This window comes from Coregonus clupeaformis, unplaced genomic scaffold, assembly GCF_020615455.1.
Source record: "Coregonus clupeaformis isolate EN_2021a unplaced genomic scaffold, ASM2061545v1 scaf0125, whole genome shotgun sequence".
NCBI classification, from domain to species: domain Eukaryota; kingdom Metazoa; phylum Chordata; class Actinopteri; order Salmoniformes; family Salmonidae; genus Coregonus; species Coregonus clupeaformis.
In genome coordinates this window covers 123,129-142,441 of record NW_025533580.1, presented here as the reverse complement: position 1 = coordinate 142,441, position 19,313 = coordinate 123,129, and the positions used below count along the sequence as shown (strand labels likewise).

General features: G+C 45.9%; 1 protein-coding gene across 3 annotated transcripts; it reads right to left on the bottom strand.

Annotated features, from left to right (window-relative positions):
* Positions 1–2,023: 2,023 nt before the first annotated feature.
* LOC121556469 (voltage-dependent calcium channel gamma-6 subunit) lies at positions 2,024–17,947 on the bottom strand. 3 transcript variants are annotated; one of them, XM_041870355.2, is made up of 6 exons: positions 17,831–17,947; positions 14,975–15,066; positions 14,078–14,815; positions 4,456–4,530; positions 3,980–4,117; positions 2,024–3,680 (listed from the first exon to the last, which is right to left on the bottom strand). In XM_041870355.2, the coding sequence occupies exons 3-6, from the start codon at positions 14,442–14,444 to the stop codon at positions 3,457–3,459; spliced, it is 804 nt and encodes a 267-aa protein (XP_041726289.1). In that variant the 5' UTR covers positions 14,445–14,815; positions 14,975–15,066; positions 17,831–17,947; the 3' UTR covers positions 2,024–3,456. The 3 variants fall into 3 exon arrangements, with proteins under 3 accessions (XP_041726289.1, XP_041726290.1, XP_041726291.1); XM_041870356.2 differs by lacking the exon at positions 14,975–15,066; XM_041870357.2 differs by lacking the exon at positions 14,975–15,066 and having other exon boundaries at positions 14,078–14,452.
* Positions 17,948–19,313: the final 1,366 nt, after the last annotated feature.

The window sequence follows — 19,313 nt, the reverse complement described above, 5'->3', positions numbered from 1 at the left end:
AGAAGACTCAATGCTGTAATTGCTGTCAAAGGTGCTTCAACAAAGTACTGAGTAAAGGGTCTGAATGTTTCTGTAAATGTGATATTTCCGTTGTATATATTTGCAAAAATTTCTACAAACCTGTTTTTGCTTTGTCATTATGGGGTATTTTGTGTAGATTGATACGGGGGGAAACAATTTAATCAATTTTAGAATAAGGTTGTAAAGTAACAAAATGTGGAAAAAGTCAAGGACTCTGAATACTTTCCCAAATGCAATGTATGTCCAACCAATGCATGATAACACACACACACACACACACACACACACATGCATACACACAAAAACATGGAAATGCATTGAAGTTTGTAATAATACTTAATAATACTTGATACTTTATTTATTTAACTTTATTTAACCAGGAAAAGAGGTGGTGATACTACAAGTCTCCTATTTCCCAGTCTGCAGTCTGAGGTTCACTTACACCTGGTACAAGCCAGCAGTGCTTCTATTGCTCTCGTCAAAGAGGCTGTGCAGAACCATTAAACAGCTATATATACTTTCTGAACACAGTGTCATGTGTCAGCACTGGTTTCAGTTTCTGCTCAATGGGAGCAGTGGAGGGCTAGAGTGTATGTGTGTTAGTGGTCTCTGTACCCCCCTTTGACAATTAGGGCATAGGGGGTCTAGAAGGAAGGGAACAGACATGGAAGGAGGTTCTAGGACCCTTCTGACCTAGTACACCACCTCTGGGCCAATGGGGTGAGGGCAACAGGGGTGGGGGCTTGGGAAGAGGTGCTCCGCTAGAGACAGGAGAGAAAGTAGGGTTGGGAGAGGTGGGGGTGCACGTGCACGTGGGGGTAAGGGTGAGGGTAGGGTGGGGGTGAGGTACATAGTTTACATTCATGGATAAGGTTTCTCAACCTCTGCAGTGCAACTGGGATGAGCAATGTACTAATTTTAGAGAGAGAGAGAGAGAGAGAGAGAGAGAGAGAGAGAGAGAGAGAGAGAGATGGGGGGGTGGCAGAGTTGGGGGTTGGGGGTAGGATTGTTGCTAAGGGGTTGATATATGGGTTGCGTTTAACCTCTTGAGGATCAGACCCTTTTTTTCCAATTTTCGCCTAAAATGACATACCCAAATCTAATTGCCTGTAGCTCAGGACCTGAAGCAAGGATATGCATATTCTTGATGTGAAATTAATGTAGGCGAATATTACACATTAGATCTGGTAAAAGAGAATACAAACCAAAAAACATGTGTTTTATTTTATTTATTTTTTTCATCATCTTTGAAATGCAAGAGAAAGGCCACAATATAATATTGCATTTTAGACGTGTGTGTGCAACGTTTCAGATTGATCCAGTGAAGCATTGCAATACTGGACTATTTTGTATAAAGTCTGCCCAAATGTGCAGAATTGGTCAATTTATACATTTTCAAGTACATAACTATAGAGAACATACAAAAATGATATGGTAATACAAAATGTAAGTTTACACACTCCCAGGAATGTCATACATGATGGATCATTAGCTTATACACTAACTTTCATACATCTAGATGGCCGGGCAGGGTGGGTGTGGATTCAAACTGTAGAACCCAGTTCCTACATTTGAATATAAAAATGGATTTTATCAAACAAAACTATGCTACATTCTATCTCTGGGACCCTTAGGATGACAAATCAGAGCAAGATTACTGAATGTAAATACATTATTTACCTTCAGAGGTGAATGTATCAAACCAGTTGCTGTGATACGTTTTTTGTTGTTGTGCACTCTCCTCAAACAATAGCAGGGTATTTTTTCACTGTAATAGCTTCTGTAAATTGGACAGTGCGGTTAGATTAACAAGAATTTAAGCTTTCTGCCCATATAAGACATGTCTATGTCCTGGAAGGTTTGCTGTTACTTACAACAGTCATGCTAATCACATTAGCGCACGTTAGCTCAACAGTCCCGTCTACAGGACCCCGATCCCGTAGAGGTTAAGTTAGAAGGGAGAAAAGGACTCGTAGACGAGACAAAGAGAAAGACAAAGTAGGAGAGTGTTTCTTATGTCAAATCTATTTATTTCAGAAGCAAACCCAGTGAGACATATTTATGATTATATGACCATTAAGGCACAATGTGCATTTCCCTAAACTAACATGTAGGTAGAGAAAGACAAGGTGGGCTTTATTATGACAAATAAAACACATGATGAAAAAAGGGTTTGGATAGGCTAAAAACTAAATACCTCCTAAGTTCGAACAAAAGGTTACAGTGTGCAGGTATAAATAAAATATAAACACATATATTTTATATACAGAGCTGTGCTTGTAAAGTGAGTCTATACAATACGCTGTCAAATATACATCTGTATCTTCCGTACATACATTAATTCATTCACATATGCAATCATTCTTACGTAAAAACAGCATTCATTCATGTGGACAATGTGCAGATAATAAATATTTAGTAAATTGCTTAGATAATATATTATTTCTAGGTATTAAATGTAAGGCCTCATAATAATTCATAATAGATTAATAATGACATCTTGCAAGGCGTTTCATGTAGCAGGGATGGCTATGCCACTTCCTGGAAACAATAAAGTAGCTCCTCCCTTAGCAACGGTAGTGACCTACATGTTACCATGGTACCATGGTGCCCTGTGAACTTTACCCAACCCATAGCCCCCCAGATAGATGCCACCACACTCCCGGTGTGATTTAATTGGCTAGGTGACACCATCAATAAGTAATGGTTAGTACATAGTACATAGTACAGACAGGATGCTGCACCCCACTGCTGGGTCTTTATCTACAACTACAGTGTTGTTGACAATGGTTGTGTTTAAAGGGCTAGTTCAGTAACAAAATGACATATTGGTTTCCTTACCCTCTTAGCAGTCAATGGACAAGTTAAGACAGCAATCCATGCTTTGGTTTTGTTTAACCCAGCATTACCCCCCTGGTAAAGACTGGGTTCTGCTTAGAAACAGAGGATCACAAGGGCTTGGTTAATACTGCATGTTCTTTGGTAGGTCACCAGAAACTTCTAAAAGCTTTAGGTTGGTCACGATGCCAAAAAGTGGGAAGGTTCTGGTCTACGTAGTGTTTTCTGGTAAGGTCGCAGGCTTTTAGGCAGGCTTGTAGAGTTATGGGCACAGTTAGTGAGTATAATTGTTATTGCATTAAGTAAACACCGTGTAGACCTACAAGTTAGTCAGTCTTTCAGTCAGTCTGTCAGTCTGTCAGTCAGTCAGTCCATCTAGTTTGTCATCAACAACTGGCAAAATAAAAAGGGGTCTACAACTCAACTCCTAGATGGCATCAGTGTCTACTGGTTGTAGTTGTTCTAATCAGTGTCTGATTTATACCTGACAATTAAAACCAGCAGACAGTGCATCCTTCGAGGACTGGAGTTTGATTGCGATCCTGATATAAAACTTTTTTTTAAATCCCAGTAATGCGCTTTTGGGCCTCCCATGTGCTAGGTGGCGCTGTTGTTGCGTTGAGGCAGACATTTCTCCCAGGGGCTGTATGGGAGGGAAAGGATCAGGAAAAGGATCCCCCCCACGATGAGGATGGCCCCAGCGAAGCCCACACAGGCCACAGACCAGGAGAGCTCGTGGTGGAGCGGTATGGAGTGGTCAGATGACAACAGGGCCAGCACTGACTGGTGAAACACCAGTATAGACAGCAGGACCAGTAGACCTGTGGGAGGGCGGGAGGGAGGGAGGGAGAAGGGGGGAGAGGGAGTAGGAAGGTGGGAGGGAGAGGTGTGAGGGGTGAGAGAGAGAGAGAGAGAGAGAGAGAGAGAGAGAGAGAGAGAGAGAGAGAGAGAGAGAGAGAGAGAGAGAGAGAGAGAGAGAGAGAGAGAGAGAGAGAGAGAGAGAGAGAGAGAGAGAGAGAGAGAGAGAGAGAGAGAGAGAGAGAGAGAGACTGTTGAGGGTCTAAGTCTAAGTCTACTCCCAGAATAGTGTCTGCTCTCTTTGTAGTCTATTTCCCCTTACCTGATAGGATGAAGCAGAAGGAGGCGGGCTTTAGGAAGAAGGGCACTCCTTTACTGAGGGACATGGTGATACAGATAGCACCCATCACCATCATAGACAGCGCTATCATTGCTAGGATAGCAGCCGCTATGTTCAGGTCTGGGAGAGAGAGGGGAGGGGGAGAGAGGGGGGGCAGAATGAGAGGAGGAGGAGAGAGGGATGGAGAGTAAGTAAATAGAGGGAGAAGTGGTTAGAGAAAGAGTGAAGAGTTGTGTTGGAGAGGTAGACAGGGGAGAATGAGGGAGGGAGGGAGGGCAGAGTTACACCTCAGTGAGTATTGTGCATCTGAGAGTGAGAAAACGTCACAGGGGATAAATACAGCACCGTGAGAAAGAGAGAGAGGGGGAGAGGGAGAGGAAGAGAGAGAGGAAGAGAGAGAGGAGGAGGAGGAGGAAGAGGAGGAGGAAGAGGAGGCGAGACTTAAGATGCTGACTTACTCTTGTGGGTCGTCTTCTTAAATATGACTGCGTTGTCGCCATTGGTGAAGAATCTGAAGTAAGTGCAGTTGGATTCTGAGGAGAGAAACAGAGAGGGAACATCACACACACACACACACACACACACACGCACACACACACACACGCACACACACACACACGCACACACACACACACAGTATATTACTGGTCCACAGCAATGTGTTTCCCTATGCATCCATCCCCTCTGTCCTCCTAGGCATAAAGTCCTATTTTTATCTGCTGTGTACCGGGAGATAGAGTACCATGAGAAACACTGCTCACTGCTCCACACAGTCCCACATCCACAGCACATACACACACATATGGTGCCACGAGAGAGAAGGAGAGAAAGGGGGGAGGGGTGGAAGAGAGGGAGAAGGAGAGATAGAAAGAGGGGGCAGGTGGAGGGGGAGGAGAGAAAGCAAGGCAATGTGTAGGGAGGCAGAGACAGAGAAGGAGAGAGCGAGAGAACACAGAGAGCATGAGAAAGAGGGGGAAGGAGAGATAGGGAGTGATAGAGGGGGGGTGAGAACGAATAGAAAGAGGGAGACAGATGGAGGGGGAGGTGAAAGAGATGAAGGGAGGAAAAGAGAGAGAGGATCACAAGGGCTTGGTTAATACTGCATTAGACAGACACTCTTCCTCTCTGTCCTTCTCTCGCTCTCTCTGTCTTTATATATATACAGTACCAGTCAAAGGTTTGGACACACCTATTCATTCAAGGGTTTTATTTAATTTTTAACAATGTTCTACCTTGTAGAATAATAGTGATAACATCAAAACTATGAAATAACACATATGGAATCATGTAGTAACCAAAAAAGTGTTACAAAAATCAAAATATATTTTATATTTGAGATTCTTCAAAGTAGCCACCCTTTGCCTTGATGACAGCTTTTCACACTCTTGGCATTCTCTCAACCAGCTTCACCTGGAATGCTTTTCTAACAGTCTTGAAGGAGTTCCCACATATGCTGAGCACTTGTTGGCTGCTTTTCCTTCACTCTGAGGTCCAACTCATCCCAAACCATCTCAATTGGTTAGAGGTTGGGTGATTGTGGAGGCCAGGTCATCTGATGCAGCACTCCATCACTCTCCTTCTTGGTAAAATAGCCCTTACACAGCCTGGAGGTGTGTTGGGTCATTGTCCTGTTGAAAAACAAATGATAGTCCCACTAAGCCCAAACCAGATGGGATGGCATATCGCTGCAGAATGCTGTGGTAGCCATGCTGGTTAAGTGTGCCTTGAATTCTAAATAAATCCCAGACAGTGTCACCAGCAAAGTACCCCCACACCATAACACCTCCGTGCTTTACGGTGGGAAATACACATGCAGAGATCATCCGCTCACCCACACCGCGTCTCACAAAGCCACAGCGGTTGCTCGTGTTTCTTGGCCCAAGCAAGTCTCTTCTTCTTATTGGTGTCCTTTAGTAGTGGTTTCTTTGCAGCAATTCAACCATGAAGGCCTGATTCACACAGTCTCCTCTGAACAGTTGATGTTGAGATGTGTCTGTTACTTGAACTCTGTGAAGCATTTATTTGGGCTGCAATTTCTGAGGCTGGTAACTCTAATGAACTTACCCTCTGCAGCAGAGGTAACTCTGGGTTTTCCATCCCTGTGGAAGTCCTCATGAGAGCCAGTTTCATCATAACGCTTGATGGTTTTAGCGACTGCACTTGAATAAACTTTCAAGGTTCTTGACCTTCATGTCTTAAAGTAATGATGAACTGTTGTTTCTCTTTGCTTATTATAGCTGTTCTTGCCATAATATGGACTTGGTCTTTTACCAAATAGGGCTATCTTCTGTAAGAAGGCACACCTGTTAATTGAAATGCATTCCAAGTGACTACCTCATGAAGCTGGTTGAGAGAATCCCAAGAGCGTGCAAAGCTGTCATCAAGGCAAAGGGTGTCTATTTGAAGAATCTCAAATCTCAAAAATTTGATTTATTTAACACTTTTTTGGTTACTACATGATTCCATATGTGCTATTTCATAGTTTTGATGTCTTCACTATTATTCTACAATGTAGAAAATATCAAAAATAAAGAAAAACCCTTGAATGAGTAGGTGTGTCCAAACTTTTGACTGGTACTGTATACGGTGGCTTGTGAAAGTATTCAACCCCGTTGGCATTTTTCCTATTTTGTTGCCTTACAACCTGGAATTAAAATGGATTTTTGGGGGGTTTGTATCATTTGATTTACACAACATGCCTACCACTTTGAAGATGCAAAATCATTTTTTTGTGAAACAAACAAGAAATAAGAAAATGAGCCACCTTTTGCAGCAATTACAGCTGCAAGTCTTTTGGGGTATGTCTCTATAAGCTTGGCACATCTAGCCACTGGGATTTTGGCCCATTCTTCAAGGCAAAACTGCTCCAGCTCCTTCAAGTTGGATGGGTTCCGCTGGTGTACAGCAATCTTTAAGTCATACCACAGATTCTCAATTGGATTGAGGTCTGGGCTTTGACTAGGCCATTCCAAGATTTAACTGTTTCCCCTTAAACATTTTTACATTTTTACATTTTAGTCATTTAGCAGACGCTCTTATCCAGAGCGACTTACAGGAGCAATTAGGGTTAAGTGCCTTGCTCAAGGGCACATCGACAGATTTTTCACCTAGTCGGCTCAGGGATTAGAACCAGCGACCTTTTGGTTACTGGCACAACGCTCTTAACCACTCAAGTGTTGCTTTAGCAGTATGCTTAGGGTCATTGTCCTGCTGGAAGGTGAACCTCCGTCCCAGTCTCAAATCTCTGGAAGACTGAAACAGGTTTCCCTCAAGAATGTCCCTGTATTTAGCGTCATCCATCATTCTTTCAATTCTGACCAGTTTCCCAGTCCCTGCCGATGAAAAACATCCCCACAGCATGATGCTGCCACCACCATGCTTCACTGTGGGGATGGTGTTCTCGGGGTGATGAGAGGTGTTGGGTTTGCGCCAGACATAGTGTTTTCCTTCATGGACAGAAAGCTCAATTTTAGTCTCATCTGACCAGAGTACCTACTTCCATATGTTTGGGGAGTCTCCCACATGCCTTTTGGTGAACACCAAAACCTGTTTGCTTATTTTTTTCTTTAAGCAATGGCTTTTTTCTGGCCACTCTTCCGTAAAGCCAAGCTCTGTGGAGTGTACAGCTTAAAGTGGTCCTATGGACAGATACTCCAATCTCCGCCGTGGAGCTTTGCAGCTCCTTCAGGGTTATCTTTGGTCTCTTTGTTGCCTCTGATTAATGCCCTCCTTGCCTGGTCCTTGAGTTTTGGTGGGCGGCCCTCTCTTGGCAGGTTTGTTGTGGTGCCATATTCTTTCCATTTGTTAATAATGGATTTAATGGTGCTCCGTGGGATGTTCAAAGTTTCTGATATTTTTTTATAACCCAACCCTGATCTGTACTTCTCCACCACTTTGTCCCTGACCTGTTTGGAGAGCGCCTTGGTCTTCATGGTGCCGCTTGCTTGGGGTTGCCCCTTGCTTAGTGGTGTTGCAGACTCTGGGGCCTTTCAGAACAGGTGTATATATACTGAGATCATGTGACAGATCATGTGACACTTAGATTGCACACAGGTGGACTTTATTTAACTAATTACGTGACTTCTGAAGGTAATTGGTTGCACCAGATCTTATTTAGGGGCTTCATAGCAAAGGGGGTGAATACATATGCACGCACCACTTTTCCGTTATTAATTTTTTTGAATTTTTTGAAAGAAGTTATTCTTTTCATTTCACTTCACCAATTTGGACTATTTTGTGTATGTCCATTACATGAAATCCAAATAAAATCCATTTAAATTACAGGTTGTAATGCAAAAAAATAGGAAAACGCCAAGAGGGATGAATACTTTTGCAAGGCACTGTATCTTGTCCAGCTGGGGTATATCTCTCATCCTCTGCTGCTCTTCCTCGATCCCCCTCTCTAGTAGTCACCCCTGCATACTCTGTTCGGTCAGAGACGCAGAGGGACCCACAAACACACAGCCACACACACAGCCACAGCCACAGCCACACACACACACACACACACACACACACACACACACACACACACACACACACACAAACACACACACACACAAATATGTTTGTTTTACTATCCTTGTGGGGACCAAATAATTTATTCCCATTCAAAATCCTATTTTCCCTAAACCCTAACCCTATACCTAACCCTAACCCTAACCCTAACCCTAACCTTAACCCTAACACTAACCCTAACCTTAACCTTAACCTTAACCTTAACCTTAACCTTAACCCCAAACCCTAACCCTAACCCTAAACCTAAACCTAAACCTAAACCTAAGCCTAAAATATACTTTTTCCTTGTGGGGACCGGCGAAATGTCCCCACTTGTTCGACTTCTCGTCACCACAAGGATAGTAAAACCAAACACACACACACACACACACACACACACACAAGTACAAACACATACAGCAGAGTCTCCTATCAACCTCAATGCTATTCTGTCTGCAACACTGGTGCATTATAGGCAACCTGTAAATTATGACCACAGATTTATAGTGAGATCTACCTCTCAACCTCTCCACCTGTGTCACGATCGTCAAAAGGAGGAGACCAAAGCGCAGCGTGTTGAGCGAACATCGTAGACTTTATTATAAAGAAACCACGATCAAAACAACAAACCAAATATGACGAAAGTGAAGTTCAATACTGATAATGCCTAACAGCAACAAGGAAACAAAAACCCACAAAACCAAGGTGAAACCACACAGTATAAATATGGCTCCCAATCAGAGATAACGAGCCGACAGCTGACACTCGTTACCTCCGATTGGGAGTCATATGACTAAATCAACATCAAAACCAAACATAGAAATGAAACAACTAGATCCCACATAGAACTACACCCAAATGAAAATGACAACCCTGGCTCACTACTAAGAGTCCCGGAGCCAGAACGTCACAGTACCCCCCCCTAAAGGCGCGGACTGCGACCGCGCCTCACAACCCCACAATAGGGGAGGGCTGGGTGGGTGTTGCTCCCCGGAGGCGGTTCCGGCTCGGGCTTGACCACCACCCCACTATAGTTACTACCCGCCTTCTTAACCTCCTCCCAATGACCACCCTCCACTTAAACCCACCTGGATTAAGGGGCAGCACCGGACTAAGAGGCAGCACCAGGCTGAGGGACAGCACCGGACTAAGGGGCAGCACTGGACTAAGGGGCAGCACTGGACTAAGGGGCAGCACCTGACTAAATGGCGGATCCTGGCTGGCTGGCTCTGGCGGATCCTGGCTGGACGGCTCTGGCGGATCCTGGCTGGACGGCTCTGGCGGATCCTGGCTGGACGGCTCTGGCTGCTCCTGGCTGGCTGACGGATCTGGCTGCTCATGGCTGGCTGACGGATCTGGCTGCTCATGGCTGGCGGAAGGCTCTGGCTGATCCCGTCTGGCGGAAGGCTCTGGCTGCTCCTGTCTGGCGGAAGGCTCTGGCTGATCCGGTCTGACGGAAGGCTCTGGCTGCTCCTGTCTGGCGGAAGGCTCTGGCTGATCCTGTCTGGCGGAAGGCTCTGGCTGATCCTGTCTGGCGGAAGGCTCTGGCTGATCCTGTCTGGCGGAAGGCTCTGGCTGATCCTGTCTGGCGGAGAGCTCTAGCGGCTCCGGTCTGGCGGACGGCTCTGAAGGCTCATGGCAGACGGGCGGCTTTGCAGGCTCAGTACAGACGGGCAGTTCAGACGGCGTTGGGCAGACGGACAGTTCAGACGGCGTTGGGCAGACGGGCAGTTCAGGCGCCGTTGGGCAGACGGGCAGTTCAGACGGCGTTGGGCAGACGGACAGTTCAGGCGCCGTTGGGCAGACGGCCAGTTCAGACGGCGTTGGGCAGACGGACAGTTCAGGCCCGTTGGGCAGACGGCAGACTCTGGCCGTCTGAGGCGCACCGTAGGCCTGGTGCGTGGTGCCGGAACTGGAGGTACCGGGCTGAGGACACGCATCTCAGGGCTAGTGCGGGGAGAAGCAACAGGGCATGCTTGGCCCTGGGGACGCACCGTAGGCCTGATGCGTGGTGCCGGAACTGGAGGTACCGGGCTGAGGACACGCATCTCAGGGCTAGTGCGGGAAGCAGCAACAGGGCATACTGGACCCTGGGGACGCACCGTAGGCCTGATGCGTGGTGCCGGAACTGGAGGTACCGGGCTGAGGACACGCATCTCAGGGCTAGTGCGGGGAGCAGGAACAGGGCATACTGGACCCTGGGGACGCACCGTAGGCCTGATGCGTGGTGCCGGAACTGGAGGTACCGGGCTGAGGACACGCATCTCAGGGCTAGTGCGGGGAGCAGGAACAGGGCATACTGGACCCTGGGGACGCACCGTAGGCCTGATGCGTGGTGCCGGAACTGGAGGTACCGGGCTGAGGACACGCATCTCAGGGCTAGTGCGGGAAGCAGGAACAGGACGCACAGGACTCGGGGAACACACAGGAGGCTTAGTGCGTGGTGTAGGCACTGGTGGTACTGGACTGGAGACAGGAGGTGGTGCCGGAAATACCGGACCGTGCAGGCGTACTGGCTCCCTTGAGCACTGAGCCTGACCAACCTTACCTGGTTGTATGCTCCCCGTCGCCTGACCAGTACAGGGAGGTGGAATAACCCGCACCGGGCTATGTAGGCGAACCGGGGACACCATGCGTAAGGCTGGTGCCATGTAAGCCGGCCCGAGGAGACGCACTGGTGACCGGATGCGTGGGGCCGGCCTCATGACATCTGGCTCAATGCTCAGTCTAGCCCGGCCGATACGTGGAGCCGGAATGTACCGAACCGGGCTATGCCTGCGTACAGGAGACACCATGCGCTCTACTGCGTAACACGGTGTCTGCCCGTACTCTCGCTCTCCACGGTCAGTCCAGGGAGTAGGCGCAGGTCTCCTACCTGACTTCGCTACACTCCCTTCTAGCCCCCCCCCAAGAAATTTTTGGGTAGTACTCTCGGGCTTCCAGCCTTGCCTCCGTGCTGCCTCCTCATATCGCCGCCTCTCGGCTTTAGCTGCCTCCCGCTCTTCACGAGGACGGCGATATTCTCCCGGTTGATCCCAAGGCCCCTCACCATCCAGAATCTCCTCCCATGTCCATGAATCCTTTATGGGAGTCCATAAATCCTGTGTAGGTAGGTCCTGTTGCCGCTTGACACGCTGCTTGGTCTTTTTGTGGTGGGTTTTTCTGTCACGATCGTCAAAAGGAGGAGACCAAAGCGCAGCGTGTTGAGCGAACATCGTAGACTTTATTATAAAGAAACCACGATCAAAACAACAAACCAAATATGACGAAAGTGAAGTTCAATACTGATAATGCCTAACAGCAACAAGGAAACAAAAACCCACAAAACCAAGGTGAAACCACACAGTATAAATATGGCTCCCAATCAGAGATAACGAGCCGACAGCTGACACTCGTTACCTCCGATTGGGAGTCATATGACTAAATCAACATCAAAACCAAACATAGAAATGAAACAACTAGATCCCACATAGAACTACACCCAAATGAAAATGACAACCCTGGCTCACTACTAAGAGTCCCGGAGCCAGAACGTCACAACCTGTCCACCTGTCCACCTTTCCACCTTTCCACCTCTCCACCTCTCCACCTCTGAGCAGCTCAGTCAGTTAGTCAGAGGTTATGGTAATGTACAGTAGCAGTGAGTGATGTATGATGTATTAGTTGGTCTGGCGCTGACAGACAGTGACAGAGAATGACTGTGAGGTTGTTTCCCAGGGACAGGCGCCAGGGGCATGGAAACATGAATGTGAAATAGAGATGCACAGACGGAGAAACTGTTGTTTTTCTCCAAACATGAGGAGTCCGCACACACACACACAACAGAGCCTGTCTGTCAGGCGCTGTGGGCCAACAGTGTTTAGACGCGAGGAGACGAGGAAGTGTCAGAATAGATACTGAATCTACTCCAACACACACAGACCGTCATCGTAAACACAGATGTTTATCTGCTAGACAAGACACACACGGTGAGTCAGACATAGATGTTTATCGACTAGACATCCAAGGTGAATCAGCCCTCTAAAATACCTGAGGCTGATAAACAACGCACCAAATGGATATAGCGTGTAATCTACATTGTAATAGATATGAACATTCATAGGGCTCATCCATCCTAATAAAACAAGCTAACTCAAGACTGTAAAATGAAATATTGCAATTTTATATTTATACAATGTAAAATATATATACATCCTATTCAAAACAATACATACATAATTGCTAGTGTATCACAGCCAACCACTCCTAGCCTGGCTGAATATCAGACTGTTCTGGCAGATAAAGCATGAATACAGGAGATGGCTCCCTCATCCTACCGTAGGCCCTGTCTGGCCCCCTCTGTGGGACTAGTGCTTTAATACCTGCATTCATCCACCACTGAACGATCCCTACAGACAGAAACGGGTCATTCCACAGATAAGAGACTTACATGGGGGAACGTAACAGTACAGCATGGAGTAAGTGGCTAAAAATCTTAATTTATTAGCTTTCTTTTGTTGAAATTTAAAACATATCATTTTTGTTTTTTATAGAGAAGATTTTATGAAAAACACTGATATAATGAGGAATTCCTGCAATCAATATCAGAAATATATTTTTGACTGATCATACAATAAATGAAAATTCTAAAACTGAAAGGAATTTAAATTAAATAATAATAATAATGATCCATTGAAATATTACAAAAGGAAAAGCTCCATTATGCAGTAAAAGGGAAGCATCTGTCTTATATAAACTCACTGAAAGGTTGGATTTTACAAGGACACTGTAAACATCCTTTTCTGACTCACCAGCGATCATAGAAATCTGATACCTATAGCTAGATAACTAACTGACAGACCAGTAGCCACATTCAGATTTGTCAAATTCAGACTGGCTCCATTTCAAGCAGTATTCCTTTAAGGACTCAATTTGCACATTATCTGTAGGATGACCCAGATACACACACAGCAAGGCTGGCATACACGCCTCCTATTCACACACGTTTGCATAAGCACGCACGCACATACACACATAAGCGCACACACACACGCATGCATACAATACACACATGCATACACAGACCCACATATTGCTGCTGCACTGATGCAAATTCCTGGGAGACATCCACCACACTGCTTCCACCTATCCTATGTTTACAGATCAGTGCAGAGGAAGGGGAGGAAGCCCTAACTAACACACACAGCACTGCAGTGCGATCAGGGGTTGGTCATGAAATCAGTGCCCCAGTTACCTCCATCGTTACCTCCATCTCTGCGGTTGTGATTTGAGGGAGTACAGCTACGACCGGAAGTGACTTTTCGTAGCAGTTTAGGAGAGCATTTTAGCTAATCCTAACCCTTTTCCTAACCTTAACCTAAGTCTCCTAACCTGCCATGTTAATTCTCCTAACCTGCGGCGTAAATTCTCCTAACCTGCTACGAAAAAGTCACTTCCGGTCGTAGCTTTACTCCCTCTAGTTAGAACCCATTTTTACAGTGTTGTCATCAAAATGAGACACTAAGGATGTTACCTAGCCTGTCCCCAAAATCAACTCATGGCCTGCCCTAATGCAACAGACAGACAGACAGACAGGTTCCTCACCTCCGGGCAGGTCGGTGGGGCCGCAGCTCTCTCTCTCGGGGTCGATGTCGTCCACCCACAGGGTGCGGGTACACCCCTTCCACAGGCCGTAGTGGGCCGTCTGACATGTCTGGTTGTTGCTCCAGGTCTTGGGCGTGGCCAGCTCCACCCAGAACTCTGTCCCCACCCCCAGCACTGTCAGGGTCACGCCCACAATGGCCACGAAGAACGCCAGCTTGATCTTCCCCTCCTGGCTGTCACTCATCCTAGGGTTCCGCCTTGGAGCACGCCCCCCTCCCTTCACCCCTGCTAGGCCCCCATGGGCCCCAGCTCCTACCACCCCCATACGGCCATCCTCCTCCGGCTGGACAATGTAGTTGGACCACATGGTGACCTCTACCAGAGGCCGAGAGAGGCCGGATGGCGAGAGGAAGGGAGGGAAAGAGGGAAGAGGACGGGAAAGAGGGTGAAGAGAGATAAGCAGGGAAATAATTGAAGGGAGGTGAACTCAAACCCAAAAAATAAGAAAGGAAGGTTGAAGACAGGAGGAAGGTAGAGAGAGACAGATAACAGCAGTTCAGAGGTTGCTGTGGGGATGAAGAATGGAGAACGGAGAGAATGGGAGGAGGAAAGGGGAGAGAGAGATGGACGGTTCAGTATGTTAGTAGAAAAGATGGGAGAACGGAGTGATGGAGAGAAAGGAGGAGGAGAGGACAGGGTGACGAGGAAGGATGGCGTCTAATTGTTCTGGAACACCCCCTGAATAAAAATAAGGAAAGAAGAAAAAGAAAAAAAGAAGCAAACGGTTAACAACAACAAAACACTCTGTCCCCATCCATAACAAGAGAGATGATGATTCCCTAAAAAGGGGGATCAAATTCAGGTGGGAAAGAAACTCTTGACTGGGCCAACACTGACCTCTCTGTGGATAAAACTGCCAGTCTGCCTGGAGTACAGATCCTTTGTTGCTGCCCTATACACCAGAGCAGGAGCCAGATACAGCAGGTAGCCTAGTGGTTAGAGCATTGGGACAGTAACTGAAAGGTCGCTAGTTTGAATCCCTGCACTGACAAGGTGAAAAAACTATCTGTAAATGTGCCTTTGAGCAAGGCACTTAACTTTAAATGCTCCAGGGTTGCTGTTGACAATGGCTGGCTGTGACCCCACTCTCTGAAGGTGTCTCAGGGGGAGTTGGGATATGCAAAACAATTCCAATTCATGTGTGAAATAGTACAAATATAAGCACCCACCAAATTGTTTCTGATTATCAATAAACTGCTAGGATTGGAAATTCTTTGTTGCTGTCCTATGCACCTGAGAGAGTATGAGCCAGATACAAGCTATTTGAGCAGACTGCTGTCAGGGTCAAGGTGAGAATCAAATCCTCTATTAGGAACTATGTTTGCTCTGGACCAGCCAGCCATAATGGAAAGGCTAATGTTTTCACCCAGACGCATGCCAATATCCCAGCCAGGTATCCCTGGGTCAGCCCCTACAGATCCTCGCTGAGCCTGGTAGATAACAGGTTGCTACTAATACCCCTCTGAAAGTAATACTCTGCATTACACTGAGTGTACAAAACATTAGGACACCTTGCTAATATTGAGTTACACCCACTTTTGCCCTCTGAACAGCCTCAAGTCGGGGCATGGACTCTACCAGGTGTCGAAATGCGTTCCACAGGGATGCTGGGCCATGTTGACTCCAATGCTTCCCGCAGTTGTGTCAAGTTGGTTGGATGTCCTTTGGGTGGTGGACCATTGTTGATACACACAGGAAACTGTTGAGCATGAAAAACCCCGCAAAGTTGTAGTTCTTGACACAAACCGGTGCGCACATACACAATCCATGTCTCAATTGTCTCAAGGCTTAAACCTGTCTCATCCCCTTCATCTACACTGATTGAAGTGGATTTAACAAGTGACATCAATAAGGGATCATAGCTTTCACCTGGATTCACCTGGTCAGTCTATTTCAATGAAAATTTTTTGTACACTCGGTGTACATGTATCATGTATACCAACAGATACCATGAATCTTTTGCCCATGTGTGTGCGTGTGTGTGCGTGCGTGTGTGTGTGTCCTGGCTCTCTGTATAGTTTCTGTTGTTCCAAACACATCTAGGAGGAGATGAGGGAGAGGAGCTTAGTGGTGAAGATTAAACAGAGTGAGTGACAGGACACCAAGGGGTGTGTGTGTGTGTGTGTGTGGGTTCTCTACTATCAAACTGCGATCCTAAATCAACCCATTGCCTCTACCCTTTACGCACGTAAGTAAAACTGATGAAAAGTCCTCCTAGCCTATAAGAGGGTAAGTTGGTATATTGCTAATACATACAATCCTCTAACATCTACACAAGTGCCTGAGGGGTTAGGGGCAAGGGTTGAGTTGGGGCAGTGGGCATTCAAGGATGGGAGACAGCAGTTCAGTTTAAGCGTGTGAGTTTGTAAGTTGCTTTGGATGAAAGCGTCCATTGAGTGACCATCTAGATGTGATAGAACTGTGGAGAGGGAGTGTGGACACGCTGTGTAGTAGTGGAGGCTGGTGGGAGGAGGTATAGGAGGACGGGATCATTGTAATGGCTGGAATGGAATTAAAGGAGCGGAGTCAAACGTTGTTTCCATATATTTGATACCGTTCCATTTATTCCATTCCAGCCATTACAATGAGCCTGTCCTCCTATAGCTCCTCCCACCAGCCTCCACTGCTGTGTAGTAATCCATTAGGTGTGTACTCTGCTATCAATCTATAGCTCCAAGCGAAACTCAAAAGGCTGAATACTCTCTGCCCTTTTTAAAATGGTGGACTGAGACGTCCTTCTGACGGACCTGGCAACCACAGTGGAAGGGATCACTTACTATCTGTCAAATAGCATCATGCGCTCCCTATGGTACGGCCCACAGAACCAAAATAAAGAGACATTTATATCAGATATTTCCAATGGCTAGACCAAAACTTATCTTGCACATTGAGTAACCTATAGTTTATATCTATAGCATAAGGCATATCACTGAATCTAATGGAAAATAACAAGAGTAGCTGCTGATAGTTGAATTAGGAGCTGTAGAATTACACACACCTCACATGGATGGATATTCCATTACATCATGCACTGCAAAAAGTGAAATATAAGCAAGCCTAGATATGTTCTATTGAGGGATAATTCACTTAAAATTCGTTTTTTTTACTAAGCAAAATTATCTAACGTCATTGGCAGATCATTTTGCTTATTTTAATAAAACGATTCAATATCTCGAAAATATATCTTCAAATAAGATTACTTATATTTAGCCTTTTTTAGGTTAAAAGAAGCCAAATATCTGCCAATGACGTAATATATTTTAGCTTGGTAAGACAAGAAACACTAATTTTAAGTGAATTATCACTCAACATAAGATATTTAGGCTTGCTTAGATGTCACTTTTTGCTGTGCCATGTCCATGATTTCCTCATGACAATCAAAATAGGCAAAATAACACAGCAAACTGTTCCACAAATCAGATCAAACCTAATCGTGTGTACACATCCGTCAAAACTAAGTTCGACTGCAGAAATGTTTCCTTTCAAAATAATCTGTCCATTACTTGTTGAGCAGTAGAACTAAAACGGCAGACTCTAACTGGTCACACATGTTAGGAGAAAACACATCTGTTTGTGAAAATCAGCAACATTCTCTCCTACTTAACCACCATTACTGCAACCAGCACAACATGCAGCTATAAGCATGATCTAAAGCACAGCACCAATAACAACCATGAGAAAAGTAAGTCTGACCTGTTTGGGGTATGTTGTTCACTTCAGATGGAAAGAAGCTTGAAACTTAATAGAGAGGGGAAAGTTGGGAGTGTTGGCGAGGGAGTGTGTGAGAGAGAGGGAGAGAGAGAGGGGGGGTAGAGAGAGAGAGAAAGGAAGCAAGGGAGAGAGAGAGAGAGAGAGAGAGAGAGAGAGAGAGAGAGAGAGAGAGAGAGAGAGAGAGAGAGAGAGAGAGAGAGAGAGAGAGAGCGAGAGAGAGAGAGAGAAAGAAAGAGACACGTTTACACCTGGTGCTAACATGGGTCCTTTGTCCTGATTGTCTACATTCTGATTGCGCCCACATTTCCAGATTTCCTGGTTACTCCTTGTATGCAAATTAACTGAGAGCTATTCTTTCAAAATCATATTTATTTATTTATTTTAGACACATATTGATGCCATAATTCAATGGTGCCACCTGTCAATGATTTTAGAAGGTGGGATAATGATGATTTAAATGGTTTCTCTGTCCAGATCTGTCTACACTTGTAAGATATCCAGACACAATGCGTGCTTGACTACCTCCGGGGGGTGGTCAGAAAGATCTGATCACAATCAGATTGCAATGCGTCTTTTAATCGTCTACACCTGTCTAAAAATGTGGGCACAATCAGAATGTGGACAAGATCAGGACAAAGGATGCATGTTGTTAAAACCAGGTATAAATGGGGCTAAAGAGAGCGAGATAGTCAGTGTGTGTTAAGGGGGTGGGGTAAGTAAAGGATATGGAAAGAGAGAGTAAGAGGAGAGGGACTGCTGGGTAGGTTGGTTCTGTAGTTGATTAACTCTGTCTACTGGCCTCTGCCCCTCAGAATGTGTGTTTGTGTGTATCCGGGTGCATGTTCAAACTCAACACTACATTTGTTTGAAATCTTTATGGTTTTGTCACAAAATGTAGCGTTGAGTGTGAACATGCACCCGGATAAAAACGTTTGTGCAAAGGCGTTGCTATGAGTGGTCTTCCGCCATGACGACAGGCGACGTTTGTGTGGGTAAAAACATTAGTGTGTATCTGTGTCAGTCTAGCCGTGTGTCCATGCATGTGTCCATTCGTGTCTGTGCGTGTGTGTGTGTATGTGTGCGTGTGTGCGTGTGTTTGTGTGTGTGTGTGTGTGTGTGTGTGTGTGTGTGTGTGAGTGTGTGTGCGTGTGCGTGTGTGTCTATTTTAGAAAGCCACCTGTTAATGACATTAAGTGGTGGCAAAGGAGGGGCCTCTGTTTATATGAGTGGAGGCCAGGACAACACTTCACAGCAATCCATAACACACTGTTAATCAGAGAGAGAGAGAGAGAGAGAGAGAGAGAGAGAGAGAGAGAGAGAGAGAGAGAGAGAGAGAGAGAGAGAGAGAGAGAGAGAGAGAGAGAGAGAGAGAGAGAGAGAGAGAGAGAGAGAGAGAGAGAGAGAGAGAGAGAGAGAGAGAGAGAGAGAGAGAAGAGAGGAAGAGATAGAGGGAGAGAGAGAGCGA